This window comes from Coenobita brevimanus, chromosome 17 (genome assembly GCF_032717465.1).
Source record: "Coenobita brevimanus isolate Jiangsu-jjx chromosome 17, ASM3271746v2, whole genome shotgun sequence".
In the NCBI taxonomy this organism is placed as follows: Eukaryota; Metazoa; Arthropoda; class Malacostraca; order Decapoda; family Coenobitidae; genus Coenobita; species Coenobita brevimanus.
Window position 1 is genome coordinate 12,337,120 of NC_136970.1, and position 20,337 is coordinate 12,357,456.

Here is a 20,337-nt window from a genome sequence, read left to right on the forward strand (position 1 = left end):
TACACCGACGGCTCCAAGTAGAGTGAATGTGTGGGTGCAAGCGTGTGGTCGACTGAATGTGCCCTCAGGTATCGGTTGCTGACTTATACATCTGAGTTTACCTCCGAACTTTTTGCTATTGACAAAGCCATAGACTATGCTCTTAATTCTAGCCATGACTCATTTGTCATATTTTCTGACTCGAAATCACCCCTTCAGGCAATTGCATCTTGCACTACAGACTCGCACGAGATCCAGGGCTGCATTGTTAATAAGCTGCATTCATGCAACAAGTCATTCATGCAGATCTGGGTGCCTGGTCATTGTCGCATCTACGGCAATGAGCAGGCTGACTTACTTGCAAAGTCGGCTGTAGAGCTCAAAGAGACTTGGGACGTTCCTCATGATCTACGGTCGAGTCTCTCTCTCGGGAAGAAATCAATAAATCTTCTGTGGCAAGGTCAGTGGACCAGACTTAATATTCCAACATGTAAGCCGTACATGGGCGACTGGGACACTGCCAACCGTCCCAGTCGCCTGGAAGAAAAAGTATTGGCATGATTACGGCTCAATGCCACAATTGTAATGCACATGAAACCATATATGGAAAGACGATTCCCACCGCACTGTGACATCTGTAATGCGGTGTTATCTATCAGTCATATCATCCTGCGCTGTCGGCGATTTATTCGTGAACGCGCTTCACTTATAAATTACTGCAGTGCAGTAGACGTCCCCTTCACCCATTCCACCATCCTGGGTGATGGGGACATTGTTATAACTGATAAATTGATGGCTTTCTTGAGAGAGACCGGACTGATCAGAGTGATGTGACTTTTTTACTGTATGGCTATGGTTTTTATCAACTGTAAATGTGTATATATTGTATTCTTAATTAGGGTTGACAGTTGACGTATTTGAAATAGTTCCTCCTCCCACTGACCTATTTCTAATATTGATGTCCCCTACATTAAACCCCGTTCCTCGACTGACAGTCACCAGCTGATGAGTGCAAGTGTGCAATATAGAAAGGTATTGGGCACTTGCAGTCGATGGTGTCTGTTGGCCGAGGTGCTTCACTGCTTGTACATACTATGTAAATATATTATACCATCCTCCTGAAGCTACTAATTAGGGCCGACAGCTGACGTATATGGAAATGTTCCTGACTCGTCTGGTTCTCTTTCATATATTGATGTCCCCTACAGTATATTAGGTTGTGCCTCGACTGACAGTCACCAGGTGATGAGTGCAGGTGTGTAATGTAGAGAGGCATTACATATCTGTAGTCGATGGTGTTCTCTTGGTCGAGGTATTTTTCTTTTTATCATTAATGTAGGTTTAGCTATTTGTCTTTTTAGGATTTAGTATAGGTTAGCGATTTATCTGTCAGGTTATTAGTTGTAGGGAGTTTAGGCACATTTTTTGTTCTCTCTTCCTATTACACAATGGAAGGGTAAAAAAAAAATACAAAAAGATACAAAAAAACACAAAAAAATACAATAAAAATTATTATATATATATATATATATATATATATATATATATATATATATATATATATATATATATATATATATACATATATTTGCCTTAATGACCAGGGGCTTCGGCTCCAATGGTCGATAGGCAAAAAAAAAAAAAAAAAAAAAAAAAAAAAATCGTTACCACCACTTCCAACACTACCACCTCCCCAGCCACGACCATCACCTCCATCGTCGTCACCACTACCACCACCTCTGTTAATTACTACTAACACTAGCCATTACCACGACTACTCTTACCATCATCACCCTAACCATTACCACCACTACTTCCCCCCCACCACCTCCACCACTACCACCACCAATATCACCAACGTGCTCTGATGGTAATGGCATTGAACTCGCGCCACTATATTGCCAACAAGGGCCGTAAAAGCGTTGATACGATACGCCGTAACAAATATCTCACAGTGGCTAAAATACGAATTCAGAAGCTCGGTTCGTTTGACCCACACTCTTCAATCATTCGGTCGGTGCGGCGGAAATGCGTCGGATCCGGATTCAGATTTGTACTAAATCCTTTACTGCTATGGTCGCTTTTCTATTCCATTCTTGATATATCCAGAGGCGCTGTAGATGGACGCCTTCACGAGTTGGCACCGATATTCCCGGATGGTGAAGCTGCCCAGTTATACAGATGTCCCTATCCTGGAAGGCAGGAGTATGGACTACTGAAGGACAGCCTTAGCCTGTAGTCCACTGGGTTCTCGTTTCAAATGAGTCTAGGGTAACAACAACAACAACAACAATAATAATAATCAGCCCCTATTACAATGTTATCTGTCTGTCTTTCTATCTGTATCTCTCTATCTGCCTATGTCTATCTCTCTGTATCTATGTATTTGTCCATATGTATGTATGTATCTACCTATATCCATCTACCTATCTGTCTATCTCTATCTATCTATCTATCTATCTATACACCCACTTATCTATCTACCTGTACATTACATACGGTAATCGACTGTACCTCCCAGTAAACGGATGGATATCTTCACTAAACCTTTGACTAAGGCGGGCCTTTCTAGATTAGCCTAATCTTTGGATGCTAGTACTTCTCCAGACTAAACAAAATTGTCTGGTGTATCTAAATAATTATAATTCCTAGGTGTACCAGTGGCACAGAAAGGGTTATTCGAGTTAGTATGTGAAGCCTCAGAGTGATAGGACTTGGCGGAACAAAATTATTTGGTATAAGCATAACATGGTGAACAAATCGTCTGGCGTTGAGTCTACAATTCACAGGTGTACCAGTAACACAGAACGTGATACTCGAGTTAATATTTGAAGCCTCTGACTGCCGAGATTTCTCGGAACTGAATAAAATCGTCTGGTATTAACCTAAGTAATATACCCTACTGCATCAACCGCAGCGAAAGTTAAAATCATCTGGGGATAATATTAAAATGAAGAAGACGTCAACATACTGAGGTTACTGGTACAGTGGCCGTGTGTGATGTATATGTTGTTAATTATTCATGTCTGAACTTTAGAAGTTATTAGTAGTAGTGAACGTCATGGTGGCTCTCAATCACAGTGTCAAACCAGGCAGAAACAGTGCCAGATAAATACTGTGTTGTTGATATGGTTCAAGTTGGCTGCTCACTAGCATGCACACCACAGATTCATTTTTTTTTTTTTTACATTTATTTTTCTGGCAGTCAAACAGTTTTTTTTTTCTGCTTTAATCAACGAGATCAGTTTATTCTGTGTTTTCGTGGAATTTGCTTTTTGTTTGGAATAGTCGGTGTTGTTGATCCGAATACATTATTTGTGGTACTGGACTGGGTGGGATATATTATCACAACATTTTTGTTTGACTGTATAGTAATATCTTATATCTATTTTGTTGTCCGTTCTATCTCTTGTCTGGTTTCCTGAATTACAGGAAAATAGCTCTCTTATCATTCAGTCTAGTCACCAGACGACCCAACATCGAATGAGTGGATGGTGGTGAGTACCAACAAAGTATCACAAAGTTGAAATTCCAATCCAAAGAATATAAGCAGTCTTCCCAGGTCAGGCTGTTGTAATCTTAAATCATTCTAGATACAACGTGTCGTCAGTGTCATTACCCCGCCCCTCTGTCATGCCAGGTGACATACTGGTATATCATAGGGTCACTGAGTGACATGCACCATTACATCGAGTCACTGGGTAGTATGATTTTCAGTGGTGAATATTCTGGACTCAGCAAAGTGCTGTCTGGCAACAAACCGAGGTCAGGCGAGTTTTCAAGATCTCGGAATCTCGATTTCACCCCACAGGTATAAACACTCAGTCATACTTACACAGTGGCGTAGTTGGCCATCTGACCCTTCAGGGGGAGAATGGGGGGGGGGATGAAATCGATGGGAAGGGGCAGTGTGTGTGTGTGTGTGTGTGTGTGTGTGTGTGTGTGTGTGTGTGTGTGTGTGTGTGTGTGTGTGTGTGTGCGCGCTACTGCTACAACACAGCTTCAGCTGCTGACTGCCAAGATATCACATGAAACATTTCAGAATTATTACAACAGTTGAGAATAAATATTATTATTAAAACTGGTAGTACAGTATACAGCACGTCCGAAATCCTTGGAAGTTTAAAAATATCTAAATACTGAGATAAAAGATTAGATACGGATATACTGCAAGGCATATTTCATTAATGTAAAGAAAATATTACGTACCTGGTACTATGTATTTTGCTCACTCAGAATGATCATTATGTATGGGTTATGAAATGCTTAAGTTTCCAGTTCTCATAAAAAGTCTATTGCACAAACCCATCATAGCCTGCACTGAACACAGATATTTCACAATAAAATGTATATGTTATAATTAAGCAGTGTATATTGTACGGAAAATAAAGTAGGTTTATTTTATTTGTGTGTCTATGTATGTCTGTCTTAGAATAGCTTAATTGTTCTATTATTCTGATTCACTGATAGCTTCTTTACAAACTCATCTACATGCATAATTTCGGTTCTTACGTGTTCAATTCCCAGTACACCGAAATCACCAAGTCGTAGGCTGAAAGGTGGGGAGGTCTGGGGGGATGTCAGCAATTTTGGGGGGGCTTATGCCTCCCACGCTACTGCACTGACGTACTTCATACCACCTATCAGCACGAATCAATCCATCGACTATCACTTCATCGTTACTGTCAGTCTGAAAACAGGCATTCAACTGGAATTAAATATATATATATATATATATATATATATATATATATATATATATATATATATATATATATATATATATATATATATGAATAATTCCCAGGATTACATGATATGTATGCACTAAAACGAAACAACATCAGGTGAAACGCATTTCCCAGAATATCTAAACGGAATGCTTGCATGACAAAGTTAAAAGCAGATATATGTTCGCCTACATTCAAGCCCCGGGCGAGGTAAGGCGAGGCAAGGCGAGGTAGAAACTCCTGTGGCCAAAAGGTGTTGCAGGAAAGGCGAGGGTGAGTTATGACGGGGCGAGGTGGTGTTAGCATGGTGTGCGTGTTTTTTCTTCGAGTACACTTAGTCATCCAGTTGTATTGGCCATGTCGATACAAATTCAGCGAGAACTGATTTGGCAACATCTCATCTTACTTGGGAGTAGGTGAAAAAATTCGGCTAATAACCATACAATCATCAGAAAAAGCCTTGTTTTGACATTAAACCAGGCTATACCTAATAACTTAGGTCTAACCTAACGTTATCTTACCATAATACCTTATATCGTTTGGGGGGATGACGAAGGTGTGACGCTGCCGAGCCTTTTTTCAAGGCACTCAGTCAGACTGCGGCCGGGTGGGGTGGGGTAAGGATGGGTGGGGTGGAGAGGGGGCAGGGTGGTAACTGGGTCTTTTAAACAGGGTCACTTCCTGTACTTACCCTCCATCCCCAGGTAACTCACACACCTGGCTCTAATGCTTTTCATCTCGTTTTTACTTTGTTCAGAAGGGTGCTGGTGAATTGCAAACATACTGCCATTCGTCTTTTAGCTAAAATGTCAGAAAACTGCTTCAAATTTTCAAGGTCAGGTTGTCTGGCTAAACTGAATAACATCAACTGGAAGATGACTGAACAAAATCCAAGAACCCAAGATATGTCACCCATCTGTACAATGTTTGTACACTTGGGTAAAATGAAATGTGCTTAAACCAAGGGTATACTCCGGGCCAACAGCCTGCATGAAGTTATTATTATTAGTATTATTATTTTTATTACTACGGTATTATAATAATAATAATAATAATAATAATAATAATATTATTATTATTATTATTATTATTGTTGTTGTTTTTGTTGTTGTTGTTTGCTGTTGATGTTATTGTAGTTGGTTGAGAGCTTTATGGTGGATAGTGATCTTTCCAGCGTAAAAGCATACCTGAATAGATAATGCTTGAGGTAAACCTGCTGGCTAGGTCGCCAACCATATTTCGCAAACACAGATGTAACAAGTTAAAGACTCAGAGAGCGCATACCCCCGCGAATGCCTGTACTAGACAACTCAGATCACCACCAGAATTTATTTGGCTCTTCCTTTGTCCATGATCTTCATATCAACGAAATTCCACTGAAATCCATTAAAAACTTTTTGAGATAGCTTGTGGACAAACAAATAAAAAAACAGTCCTGACCTGGGCCTTGAACTCAGATCACCACCAAAATTTAATCAAGTCATCCTTGGCCAATGTCCCAAATACTCAGTTTCATTGTAATCCACCATTAACTTATATATATGTGGGCAAACAAATGTAACATGTAGGCCCATAGGTATACCGTCAGGAATTCGCGTTATTTTAAAAAACTCCTTACAACGACTGGGTACATCTTTGGAAGAGGGGTTGTGCTACACTCTTGCAGTCTAGTTGATCTCTGTCTCTCCTATTTTCATTCAGAGAGAGTTAAATGAGCTTTCGTTTACCCAGTGTCATCAAGTTACACTGAGTTAAGGAATTTTCTGATGTGTAAACATAAAACAGTGTCTCGGCATTCCCTTCCTGAGTTTGCTAATTTGGCGAGAGGAAACTGTCAGCGCCAATCAGCACATTCAAGCAGCGTCTGAATCATGAAAACTCAGCAGCAAACATCCAGTCATTTACATTTGTTTCGCACTTCTAAATTGGATGGCAAATGTACGGGCCCATACCATGTGGCATTATCTCGTAACGGTAACAAATTTGAGATTAAAGACTTGTCCTCTGAGAGTAAATGGGTTCATGCAGATGATCGTAAGGGGACTCCCAGGTACTTCAAATTGGAGGAAAGTCAGGAAAAAAAAAATGCATCTGTTCTTCGTCTACAGTACCTCCTACTGTTCCTATCAAGTTTTCTCCTTCTGCCCTTGTTACCCTTTCATCTCCTTCTGCTCTTCCTGTTAATGAGTACAGACAAAATCTTCGTCCAGAAACTCACCCAACTGTTTCTTGTGTTTCTTCCTCCACTTGTCAGGGCCACTTAGCTGATTTGAACATTAATCCGGATTCCTTGTATAGGTAAGATGTTGTGGAGAGTGTGGACAGCCTTGCTGGCACTAGCTGCATTCGGATAATCTCTGGGTGATGAGGATAGGGATGGGGTCCTCCGCCCAGGGGCACTGAAAAAGCCCTGGGGACAAGTAATGTTAGTGGAGGACGTCATCTCAGTCCGTAATGATTTTCAGAGTTTGATGAAAGTCACACAAGAATTTCCAAAATTTGCTAGTCAACTGTCCACCATACGATCCATACTCATTTCCTTAGCAGACAAACATGTGAATGGATCTTTCTGGGTTCTGGCGTATGAACCTCTTCAATGGAAACTTGTTTGGATCGAGAAACTATTCTTTAGTTGAAATGCCTCACTGCCACATAGTGACCCTGTTGGAAGGTCACGTCAACGTGTAAAGCGAGGTCTCTTTGATCTCGGTGGCAAAGTCCGGTGGTGTTTTTGGCTTAGCAACATCTAGTGATTTGTCAGCATATCATGAACAGTTGGAAACATATTCTTCAACTTTGGAAGCACAGCCAAGGTTACTGAATGATCACCATAAGTTATTAGGTAAGATTGTCACACATATGAAAGAAATGGGCAATCAAATGAACAAATTTGGGGATGTCTTAGAGAAATTGAATGATAAAAATAATGTTGTCAAAGAAATATTGTATGTCAGCTTTCATCTTGAATCATTGTCTCGTCCCTCTAGTTATTGATGTTAGAGTATAGGATTTTATTCACCTGTTAATAGATGCTGCCAGTGGTTATGTTACTACAGACCTTGTCCCGATGTCAGATCTTCGTTTAGTTTTGGAATGGGCCTATAGCTTACACAAAACAAACAAACATGGGTGAATACATAACTATTGCCGGTTTGGCTGGCAGAGGTAACCATTATCAGAATAAACGGACCCAATCTTTCTGTCCTACATCTAAATCTATCCATCACAGCCGATGAGGTTCATCAAGAACTAAACTAACCAAGATAAACAGAAGCCAGTGCTGGTGCACCGAGGAGCTGGTGTGTGTGTGTGTGTGTGTGTGTATATATATATATCATCAGCAGCAGCAGCAGCCAATGTATCTCTACCTAGTGGCTTAGGCTTTCTGGTAGAGACTGTATGATGGGTGAGAAGTGCTTGTGAGTGTGATTGTAGTGTTGTAGTGGCTTTGGATGTGTGTGTAGTCTGTGAAGCAAGTGTAATCGCCCCTCCTTAAGCCGACTGGGTGCAAGCATATTAGTATGCGACACTTGTTCAACCACAGGACCCCTTGTGTCCGCCAAAGTAGCAAGTGGCTTGATGAACGCTTCCCAAAGTTTTTACAACTCTGGCGGGAGGCGAACCCCCGCTCACCAGCGTGCGAAACGCATGCTCTGCCACTGTACCACAGAGGCTCCATATATATATATATATATATATATATATATATATATATATATATATATATATATATATATATATATATATATATCAGATACTTGTAAAACCTATAATACCGTTCCCCATAACTACCAACATTTTCACAGACCAGATATTAACACACTGAACTCAACATCACTCCCCGTTGCTCACAACATTTTCACAGCACAGGACTAAATAGATTGAGCGAGGTGACATTGACGCTGGGTATGCACAGGATTTTTGTAATACCATCAAAGTGGAGGGAAAATGTACTGACATGACGCACTACATGACCATTGCATGACTCTAAAACACACACACACACACACACACACACACACACACACACACACACACACACACACACACACACACACACACACACACACACACACACACACACACACACACACACACACTACAGATATGCATGCACACACTATAGACATGCATGCACACACACACCCAAACACACACACACACACACACACACACACACACACACACACAAACATATATAAGTGTGAGTTAATGCTTTACTGGGCACCAAAATATCAGACGTTGTTGGTTTGCAGTTGATTTAATATAAGTGTGGTTTAGAAAGTTACATCAGGTCCACCTTCAATTTCAGGCCAGGGTGTGTAATATACAGCTTGGTATATGAAAGGACGAGGCTCTGGTGGTTTTTAATAAGAAGGTAACACGAAACACATAAACTGCTTTTTTACATATATACTTAGTTTCTTATTCCTTTGAGTCATACCTCGAATCTCGTCCTCGGCAGTTGCAGCTTATACACAGAACCCTTTTATAATTTTCAGAATATTCATATATTAAATGTATACTCATGAAACAGATTTGGTGTCTGTCTTATGACTTTTGTAATAGAAGGGAAATAGGTTGGTATAAGTTTTGTATGATCACTGATGTAACTATACCCGTTTTTGCGTTAACTTGGTTCATAATTTCCATATCTTCATCACCAGTGCTGAGATATACAGTAGATGTAAATTAACACCAGAATATGATGCTAATCACGAAAAAGTGTTATGGAAAGCATATGTAGCCGTTGTATTGTGGCAGTCTGCCACGGAGCTACATGATATAAGCTGCAAAAGGAAGAAAATCTTTGCCAGGCTAAGGTAAAAAGAGTATAGTCACCCAACAAGGATACAAAAGAGTCTATCTATCTATAGCCCGACGCCCTAATCCCGCAAAGGGTGGCCGCAGACAAAACGCCTCCAAGTCGCTCTGTCACCCACCATTTGACTACCCTCCCCAACTCACCCCCCCTCCCTCATATACCTATCAACTCCATCCCTCCACCTCATCCTCGGTCTACCTCTCCCGATCCCTCCATCTCACCTACATACACCCTCTTAGTCAGTCTTTCATTCTCCATTCTCTTCACATGTCCAAACCACCTCAGTGTATTTCTCCTAATCTTCTCAACCACATCCACATCCACCCCACAGCGTTCCTTCACTTCTTCATTCGTCAACCTGTCCCTCCACGTCACTCCACATGCTCCTCTCAAGTAACTCATTTCCACTGCTCTCACTCTTGACTTGTTCCCCTCTTGCAAGGTCCATGCCTCACTTCCATACGTCAGGGTAGGGATCACAATACTATCATGCAGTGACTTCTTAACTTCCATACTCACCTCCCTATTTCTCATCACTGCTTTCAGTGTACCAACAACTTTCCTTCCCTGCTGTACCCTTTCACGCACTTCATCCCCCAAAGTTCCATCCTTACTCATCACACTACCCAAGTACTTGAATGCACTTAAAAAAAAAAAAAAAAAAAAAAAAAAGAGACAAAAAAAAAAAAAAGCGATTAAAGACCAGAGTCAGACCCGTCACAATAGCTGTATTGTATTAGGATTAGGTATGTGAAGTTGTGTACACAGTTCTGATATGTTAAGACAAGAAAACTGTGCAATATGTTTATCTGTGTTTCTGTCTATCTGTCTATGTAATATGTAGGCCTATAGATATTCCATCAGGAATTCAGGTTCTTTAACCCGCCCCATCCCATCGACGTATGGGTACATTGCAACATTTTGCATTTGCCAGTCCCGGCGACGTACTGGTACGCCGTACAATTGCAAGGTCCCTAATTTGCACAATTTTCAATTTTCGCACGTGATTTTTCATACGTATACACGAGACACCTTCCTCTATTCCTCTACAAGATGCCAAGCAGGGACAATGCCTTACACTGCATAACCTTCCCCCTCCCCTCCTCATGCCATTGTCTCGGCAATTCACCTGTTACCAGTGACCTGGCCAGTAAAGATATTCAGGGCCAGAGTGATTCCCCAATCGATGACAATGTGGAGGACAAAGTTTACATAGCATTAGAAGAAGAAACAGTCAGAAATAATGATCAGGTAATGTGGCAAAAAAAGGTCAGGTATGGTGATTAGTTAGTGAGTGAAACAATGCTTATAATGCCTATATTACTGCTTGAAAACCAATATACTCTCATACTACATACAAATTCGTACCACGTAAATAAATAAATACCGTTTATGAGTTGTGTGAAATAGTTACCCTCCCATAGAACTCGTTTTCTTTGGTGCCAGCATGTTAGAAAACCCAGTCAGGTAAGGAGGAACTCCTACCTGGATCGAGTATTTAAACCTCAGGTGAGCGATGCTCTATGAATTTTCGATGTTTCTCACCAAAAGCGGAGGTTTTAGCCAAAAAAATTTTTTTCGAAAATACCTCGAGATTGGGGGATGTCGGAGGTGCGGAAAACCTCGGGACGTGACGGGTTAAAAAGACTCCCACGTCGACTGTCTGCTTTACTGGAAGAGGACCGTGTGTCTTAGGAGTCTAGTTGTTCTCAGTCTCCTAATTTAGTTGGGAGAGAAGTGAGCTTCAGTTTACCATCACGTTACGCTGGGTTAAGGAAATCTAAGGTGTATACACATAAAACAGACTTGGATAGTATGCATACTTGTATAGGAAACTGTCAGAACCAGTCAGTGCATTCAAGGATGCACCAGGATCATCAAAACTGCACCAAACATCCACTCACTTAAACTGCATATTACATTTATCTGTTTATTTACTTATCTATCTATCTACACTCAAGCTTCGTCAGGATAGAATCTTTCCACTCGCAAGCTAACAACAAGCAGGAACCTCGCTCCCTCTCCACAAGCTAGGCTGTTAGTCATGTGAAGGTCGGACAGGCTCAGAATTGCAACAATTTTTCCTCGCCCACCACTTCCAATTTGTATAAATGTGGATTCATGTGTGAACTAATATCCAGCAGCTCGTGCATGGCCGTATTTTGCAAGTGAACCAGACAGATTATGCTCTTATTTTTGCCTGCTTCCATTCAAACATTTTTTCTTCTTGGCTTTGTAGTTTTTGTGAATGGAAGGGTGCGATGATGGAGGCGGATTTTCATGTAGATGGGCTTTAAAGGAAGGATAGTAGTCTATGTGCGGTACAATGGATGGCAGACACGGTAAAATGAAGGGAATAAATAAACATATAAATATGTAAAATGAAATAAATAAACAAGCCAGTAGGTGACAATGGCCTGCTCTATGCACACCAAGCTTTGTCAGTGACTGGAAGTGAGTTTCGACACTAAAAGTCATTTCTGCATGGAGGTACCCCAGTGAAACATTCCACCCAAGAATCATGGCCCTAATTTAATAATTTTGGAGCCTTAACATTTCACGCAAGCAAGATCGTAATTTTAGTGCACTTCATATTTTCTGCACTTGATGACCTTTTATCCCTGACCTGGTGGATATAAGCCATGCATGTACGAAGCACACTTGTAGTACTTGTTAACGTCTATAAGCGTGCAGTTTCATTCAACTCATCCACCCACTGTGGAACAAGGGAACTTGAAATTCGCAGAATGGCCCATCAGAGGTACAATTTTAGATGGCACTGCCAGCAACTGGAAGTGAGTTTCGACACCGTCATTTTTGTTTGAAGGTACTTCAGTGCAACATTCCAGCAAAGAATCATGGCCATGGCTTAATAATCTTTGAAGCCTTTGCATTTCGCACAAGTATAGTTATAATTTTTGCTATTTTCACCGTTTTTGCATTTTTTACCTTTGACCCTTTACCTGGCCAATGTAGCACATAGGTGTACAATAGAAAGTTATTGCACTAGTCAGTGTCTATAAGCGTGCAAACTTTCATTCCGTTCCATCAAGCTGGTGGGGAAGTAGAGGGGCATTTTTGAAGACCAGTACTGGTTGTCAGGGACACTGAGGCCAATCTCCGCAGGGTTGCCACTCGATAGCTAGAGGAGAAAGAGGAAAAAGGGATGGCACACTTCCTATAGGGAAAGACTTCAAGAAGCCAGAGCTCTCTGCACCCGTTAGTAATGCGTTTGCAGCTCAAAATGTGAAAACTATGAAAAAGTGGGTTTTCAGCCGTTGCTAGGCAACTATTCGTTGCCTAGCAACCAAAATCTCGCAGACACAACTAGGTCTTAGGCTGGTCATTGTATCCAAGTTTGGTTGGAATCGTTTAATTCTGAATGCTTGAAATGCCTGCCACAGTTAAGCAAGAAAGAATACAAGAAAGAAAACGTGATTAACAAGAGCAGCATGGAGCTGGCGAATAAATGGATTTCTGCGGATGGCTGCACTCGCCTCACATCTCGAGTAGCTTTATGAAGGTCGGTTTGTTTTTATCGGATGGAACTAGGCCACTCCTGAAATTCAGATATTAAGCCGTAGATGCATGGATTTCAGTGAAGTTATGACGCAGGAATGAGTCCTCTTGGTTACTAGTCAGAGCTTCCCGTCAATATGCCTACATCTGTCCACCAATTCACTCTTAAGCCCAGATACTAAATAGTAGTTGTATGGAGTTCATTGAGTTTTAGTTGTGAGGCAGGAATGAGTCTCCTTGGTTACTAGTCAAATCCTTCCTTCAATATGACTACATCTGGCCACTAACTCACTCTTGAAGCTCATGCTCTCCTTGGTTACTCGTCATATCCTTCCTCCTATATGTCTACATTTGGGCATCAACGCGGATGAAGAGGGATGGAGACCTTTGTCAGATGAAATATGCCTGCCTATATAAAATTCTACACACACACACACACACACACACACACACACACGTGCTACACCATTTGATATGAATGCCAGTCCGTCGGGAGCGCACAGTCTATGAACGAACCATATAATTTTCTTGTTTGCCTCCGCAACACTGTCTCTTCCTCTCAGTAATGTCTCTTTGCCTCTCTCTCTCTCTCTCTCTCTCTCTCTCTCTCTCTCTCTCTCAAACCACTGCTCTCCACCTTGCCCAAACGGCCGCAAATATGACACAATTTGATGAAAACTTCCGCACCACCCTATATACATGGCCTGTAAACGTGATTTTTATGCCCCTGTGCTGTGACTGTGGCCTGTTAAATCAAAGTTCCGTATCAGTTTCTCTGAGTGATTGGCGATGTGAAACGTAGTCGGCAGCTTTTACCTCTCTCTCTCTCTCTCTCTCTCTCTCTCTCTCTCTCTCCTGTGCAGTGACTGTGGTCTGTTAAATCGGGGTCGCGTATCGGTTTGCAACTAATGGGCGACGTGAAGAGTCGACGGTATCGCTCTGTCTCTGTCTGTCTGTTTTATCATTCCTTTCCACTCTACCCCTTTCATGCAAACAATTTCTTCCTCCCTTTTCTTCTTCTTTCTCTTCACTGTCTGTCATATCATTCCTTTTCATGCTTTCCCTTTCTAAAAAATTTCTTCCTTTTCTTCTTCTTTCTCTCCTCTGTCAGTCTGTCCTTGCCTGTCTGTCTGTCTGTCTCTGAGGTTTATATAAGGCTAAGGCATTTACATACATGTTTTCTAACCTGTGCTTCTACTACTACAGCATATGTTGATTGTGAACACCATGAAGCAAAACCTGTGGTGTCATAGGCAATATACACCATAGACTGACTTGAAGAATATCTGATGTGGGGGAATTCTGGTACAGACACAAGTTTTGTTACCTGTTAACACACACACACACACACACACACACACACACACACACACACACACTCGCCAATCGTCTATATATGTCTCTGTGTATGTATGTATGCTCCTCCTGATACAGTACCGTAATGATGTATATCTGAAATTTATCTGTATTTTTCGTTTATCTGAGACTGACTTGGAGTTTAATTAGTTTTCCAATAATTTACCTGTGCTTTTTGTTTAACTGATATTACGTTTTAGAATAAAATTTATCTGTAGTACAAGCCTTCTTGCAGCATAATTTAATCTAGAGGAGATTACCTGTGGTTTACTAAAAATTTTCCTGTAATTTAAATTTAGCCTAATTCACCTGTAGAGTACGTCAAATTTACATGTAATCTAATGAAAGTTTACCTACGGCAGGGAAGCGACCTGCGGCCATGCAACACAGCGGCACCCATGACGACGGCGGAGGCACGGGAGGAAGCGGCGGCGGCGGCGGTGGAGGCGGTGGAGGTGGGAGCATGAGCAGCGGCAGCCTAACACTCTGTTCCCTTCACCCCGTCTTCCTGATGGCACTGATGGCACTAGTGGTGGGGTGGCAGTAGTACACACACACACACACACACACACACACACACACACATATATATATATATATATATATATATATATATATATATATATATATATATATATACACACACACACACACACATACATGCATCATCGTCATCAGCCATTGCAAGTCCACTGCTGAACAAAGGCTTCTCTCAACCTTCACCACGAATTCCTTGACTGAACCAGTCTCCGCCAGGTTTTGTCTGCAAACTTTTCAGTCTCATCTCTCCATCTCCTTTCTGGCCCTTCTCTGTTACGCTTGGTGTCTCTTGGATCCCAGTCCATCAACCTCTTGCTCCATCGATTATCCCTTATTCTTGCTACGTGACGTGCCTACTTCCGTTTCTGTTCTTTCATAACGTCTACAATACCTTTGACAGTCAGTTCTCTCACTCAAGAATATTTTTTCCTGTCAAAGTTATTCGCAACACTGACCTTTCCATTGCTCTTTGAGAACATGTTAGTTTGCTTTCTATTGATTTGGTCAGTTTCAAGGTCTCACAACCGTACACCTTGGCTTGAATCAAACATTTGTTTTATACTTCCCGTTTCATTCATACTGGCAAGCTGCTTTTCATTATGTCCCAGTGTTTATCAAAAGCTTTTCATCCAGTTGTAATGTATCTTATTTCGCTATCATTGTTTTTCGTTAGTTTTAATATTTGCCCCAAGTAACTGTACATCTCAACTTCATGATTTTTTTTTCCTTTTTTTTTTTTTTTTTTTTTACTTTGATGACACTTTTTTGGTGTATTAGGATCAAACATTATATGTTTACTCCGGTTCATCTTTGGCCCTACTCAGAGGCTTTCTCAATTTAGGTCATTTAACATATCTTATTATGTCTCTCCTGTTTCTGAGATTAGGACAGTGTCATCTGCAAATCTTAAATGATTTAAGTTTGTTGCATCCATGTTTACTCCTTTGTTCTCTCAATCTAGCTTTCTGAAAAAAAAAAAAAAAAAAAAAAAGTGCTTTGAAGGCATGCCATAAATAATACTGGTGAAACTGTGCCACCCCGAGGGACGCCTTCCTAAATGTTATTTTCTGTTTTCTGAGTCTATATAGCTTAATTGTAGCAGTTCCCTCTTTATAATTATGTTTTCGAGCAGTTTTACAATGTTCTTATTTACTCCTTGTTCCCACGATGAATGTATAATTGTTATGTGCTCCACTGAGTTGAAAGCCTTTTCATAATCGACAAAACCTAAGCACAATTGCTTATGATGTTCTGTAGTTTTTTCAGTTAGCTGATTCAGTGTGTGTACAGTAGATGATCAGTAGTCAAATACCCGCATCGGAATCCTGCCTGCTCATGAGATTGGTTTTCTTCCAGATTTGTTATTCTGTTTGTAAGGACTTAAGTGATGAGTTTGTTAATAACTGATAAGTTAATGGGTCGATAGTTACTGAGATCTTTTGAGTCGTCTTGCTTGTATTGCAAAATGACCATTGCATTTCACCATGTTTTGGAGTACATTGAGTAAATATGTGGGCAAGACCGCTTTGAACTTTTACTCCTGCATCCGACAGTAAATCTGCTATCATTCCATCTTCTGGGGCGTTCCCTCTTTTCATACGTTTAAGAAAAATGTTTACTTTGTCTGGTGTTACCTCTGGTATTTTACTTTTGTCAACTGAAAAGTTAGCTCTCGGTACTACTGTCTCTGATGCATACAGTTCCTTGTAAAATTCTTCAACTCTCTTCACCTTCTCTCTGCATTCAGTTATTTCACCATTTTTCTTTTTCAATGATACAAGTTGTTGCTTTCCCAGTGTCATTTTACTTCGGACCCGTTTCAGACTTCTTTATTGTTTTTTTTTTTTTTACCTTAACCATGTTTCTCTTTCGTTTTCCTCCTCTGTCTCTTGCTAAGCTTATTTAATTCTGCTCTTTCTATTTCATCTTTCTTTGTTCTTACTTTCATCTCTTTTTTACGTTTCATTAGGTCGAGGGTCGTTTTTGAATACTTGTTGGCTTTGGTTGTATTACCTTTCCCTACTATCTCCAGCTGATTCCCTTATCAGTTTTGTAAGTCTATTATTTAACTCATTAATGTCACACTCAGCAAAACACAGAGGAAGAAACACACACACACACACACACACACACACACACACACACACACACACACACACACACACACACACACACACACACACACACACACAAAGCAGTATATTCTCATCAGCACAAGTGGTCAACAAACTCTCTCATCATTCTATTCGATTATCTCACCTAGTTTAAATAAAGGAGTACAGGGTGACCCAAAATAAATGGAACCCATTAAAGTGTGTGTCATTTATATAAGTGATATGAAATTTGCTTTATTTTTGCATTCATGTTGAGTTGATAACAAAATAGTCCTGAAAGTTTGGGTTCTGCAGTTCAAATGGTTTGTATTTATGACCTTTCCAAAATGTATTCCAAATGACCACCTCGACATCGCAGGCACTCCAGAATGCGATGCACACTTTCTTCTCTCAGGCCATGTCAACAGCAAAGACAGTATTTTCTGGGCACCACCAGACGAGGTTTTCCAGAGTCCATTGCATTCAGCAGAATGAACAACATGGGTGGCCATCTCAAAGCTTGGCATCATTGGACCTGTTTGGTTCGAAGATGAAGAAGAACGGTCTGTTACGATGAACCCAGAACAATATCTTGAGGTCATGCGGAAATTTTGGACGACACTAGGAAGACGTGGGGACATCACTCGTGGGGAGCAAGGTTCCAGCAGGATGGGGCCATCCCACACACTTCAGACCAAATGTTGATGTGGCTGCGGCAATGATTCGGGAATAGACTGATCAGTAGGAGGTACGACCCTGAGTGGGCCCCACACTCACCCAACCTGAATCGCCCAGATTTCTATCTGCGGAGTTATCTGAAGGATCATGTTTATAATAATCGCCCCTAGACAATCAGAGACGTGAAAACAGAAATCAGACCATCAGACCTATCCCAAGAGAAGAGTGTGTCTGTATAATTGACAATTTCGTGCGTCGCATTCAGGAGTATCTGGAATGTCGAGATGGGCATTTGGAACACATTTTGGAAAGGTCATAAAAAGCAGACCATTTGAACTGCAGAACCCAAACTTTCAGGACTGTTTTGTTATCAACTCAGCTTAATATGAATGCAAAAATAATGCACATCTCTTATCAGTTGTATAAATGACACACTTTTATGGACTGCGTTAATTTGGGTCACCATGTAGAAGCACGGCCACTGAAACTAATGCCGAAGACTGAATTAATTGATCGTTTGTTTATCCTTTATTATCCCCTTCAGCCTGGACGTGTTTTATATAGGGTGGTCCGTAAATAGCGCTCCACTAGAAACTCACCCTATGGTATTTCGTGTTGTGGGTACGGCTCAGTTTGCTGGTGTGGGTGTGACATTGATAGTTGGAAATGAGGGGATTATGCAGAGTAGACCCTGATAACTCTGCCTGGGCTGTCCCTGCAACACAGAAGAAATCAGCCGGTGGAGTGGCTGAGCAGCGTTATATATGGACCAGCCTATATTCTTACAAGAGATGATTTAGTTCTGCACAAGAGACACTTTTTGAAATGGAGGGGTTAGGTACAGCCTTCATTAACCCCTTCAGTACGAGAGGGATTTTCTGAGTTACCCACTTCACCCCAATTACCTAATTTCTATTTTCTTGCCATTTCTAGACGATTTTACTCAGCTTGAGACTGGAGGGAGGTTAGATACAGCCTTCATTAACCCCTTCCCTACCAGAGATCCCGCCACGAACTTGCATAAAAATCGTCTGGAGAGAGCAGGAATAAAAATGTAAAAATACGTCTTCGGACTGAAGGGGTGAAAAAATGGTCCAAGGATGGCGAGAATAGAAATAAATAAAAATAAATAAAAATTGGGTATAACAGTAAAGAGGCTAACTTACCATCCATTACATTATTTTAATCTGGAGCTTTTGAAATCGGTTATAATTTTTGTTTGGCGTAAATGTATATGGTTTTGTATATATATATATATATATATATATATATATATATATATATATATATATATATATATATATATATATATATATATATAGCCGTAATGTGCATAAAAGTGAATGTACAAAATAATGTTCTATATACTGTATATGCCGACCTGCCTATATGTATATACTTGTGCGCATGTGTGATTGGCTGCTGTGGTACGGTATGCTATGCTATGGTACCGTGTGGTGCGGTCACTGTACCAAATATATTTATAAAGATGAAAGTCTTTTATTCGAACAACCCATATTTACTCTTAGGCTATTTACATCCACCAGAATAAAAGTATTTAAAATAATAATTATAGCAACAGCAGATTGTACGAGAAATCAATGCTGCCCTTTTCACAAACTCCAAAGAAATCACAAAGACTCAGTGACATAGAAAAGTTCATACAAACTTCTTTACACAATAATAACAATCACCACATCAAACAAAATATAAAAATTAGATAATCAAGTCTGCAGTAAGTAAAGTAAAAGAATCGAATCAGGAAATGAGATGTGCTTGCAAGGAGAACAGAGGAGAAGGGAAGGGTGTGAAGAAATCCTCAGAGTGATTTTGTTGCAATATCGTGTGATATGTTGCTGATGATGAATGCAGGGTCGAAGTAAGGCTTGAGCCGATTCCATACAAGACTGGTGAAGCATCCATCGAGAAAGGTAGGAAGTTTGCATTATTCTGAGACAGGCAGACAGACACCCAGCCAGCCAGGTATAGATATATATATATATATATATATATATATATATATATATATATATATATCCCATTGGCTCCCAGGGGTGCTGGGCGAGCCATTGCACTGGGAGGGTACTAAGCATACCGCCTTCCGTCTATCGGCTCATGGTCGTGAAGATCATAGGTTCCTACCCGGGGGATCCCCACTTTATACAGACATGAAAAATCCCAGATCTGTCCAATATTCCGGACACTGGGCTCCAAAGGGTTATAGAGATAGATAGGTTTGCCAGCCATTAACTCATTGGCTCCCAGGGGTGCTGGGCGAGGCATTGCACTGGGAGGGCAATAAGCGTACCGTCCTCCGCCTATCGGCTCATGGTCGCGAAGCTAATAGGTCCCTGCCCGGGGGTTCCCTACTTTATACAGACATGAAAAATCCCAGATATGTCCAATATTCGGGACACTGGGCTCCAATGGGATATATATATATATATATATATATATATATATATATATATATATATATATATATATATATATATATATATATATATATATATATATCATCATTATTAGCCGTTGAGGTCCACTGCAAGACCGGTGTCATATGCACGGAGTGACTTTATATTGGAAGTTACCGTTCCCTTCTCTGTTAAGCCTAAAT

At 40.6% G+C, this 20,337-nt stretch overlaps 1 protein-coding gene across 1 annotated transcript in view; it reads left to right on the plus strand.

Annotated features, from left to right (window-relative positions):
* LOC145391205 (lachesin-like) overlaps window positions 1–14,956 on the plus strand; it is an 88,545-nt gene extending 73,589 nt beyond the window's left edge. Inside the window, exon 7 of the mRNA XM_080265881.1 lies at window positions 14,772–14,956. Within this exon, the coding sequence (XP_080122007.1) occupies window positions 14,772–14,956 (185 nt within the window). The remainder of the gene's footprint in view (window positions 1–14,771) is intronic.
* The last annotated feature ends 5,381 nt before the right edge of the window (window positions 14,957–20,337 follow it).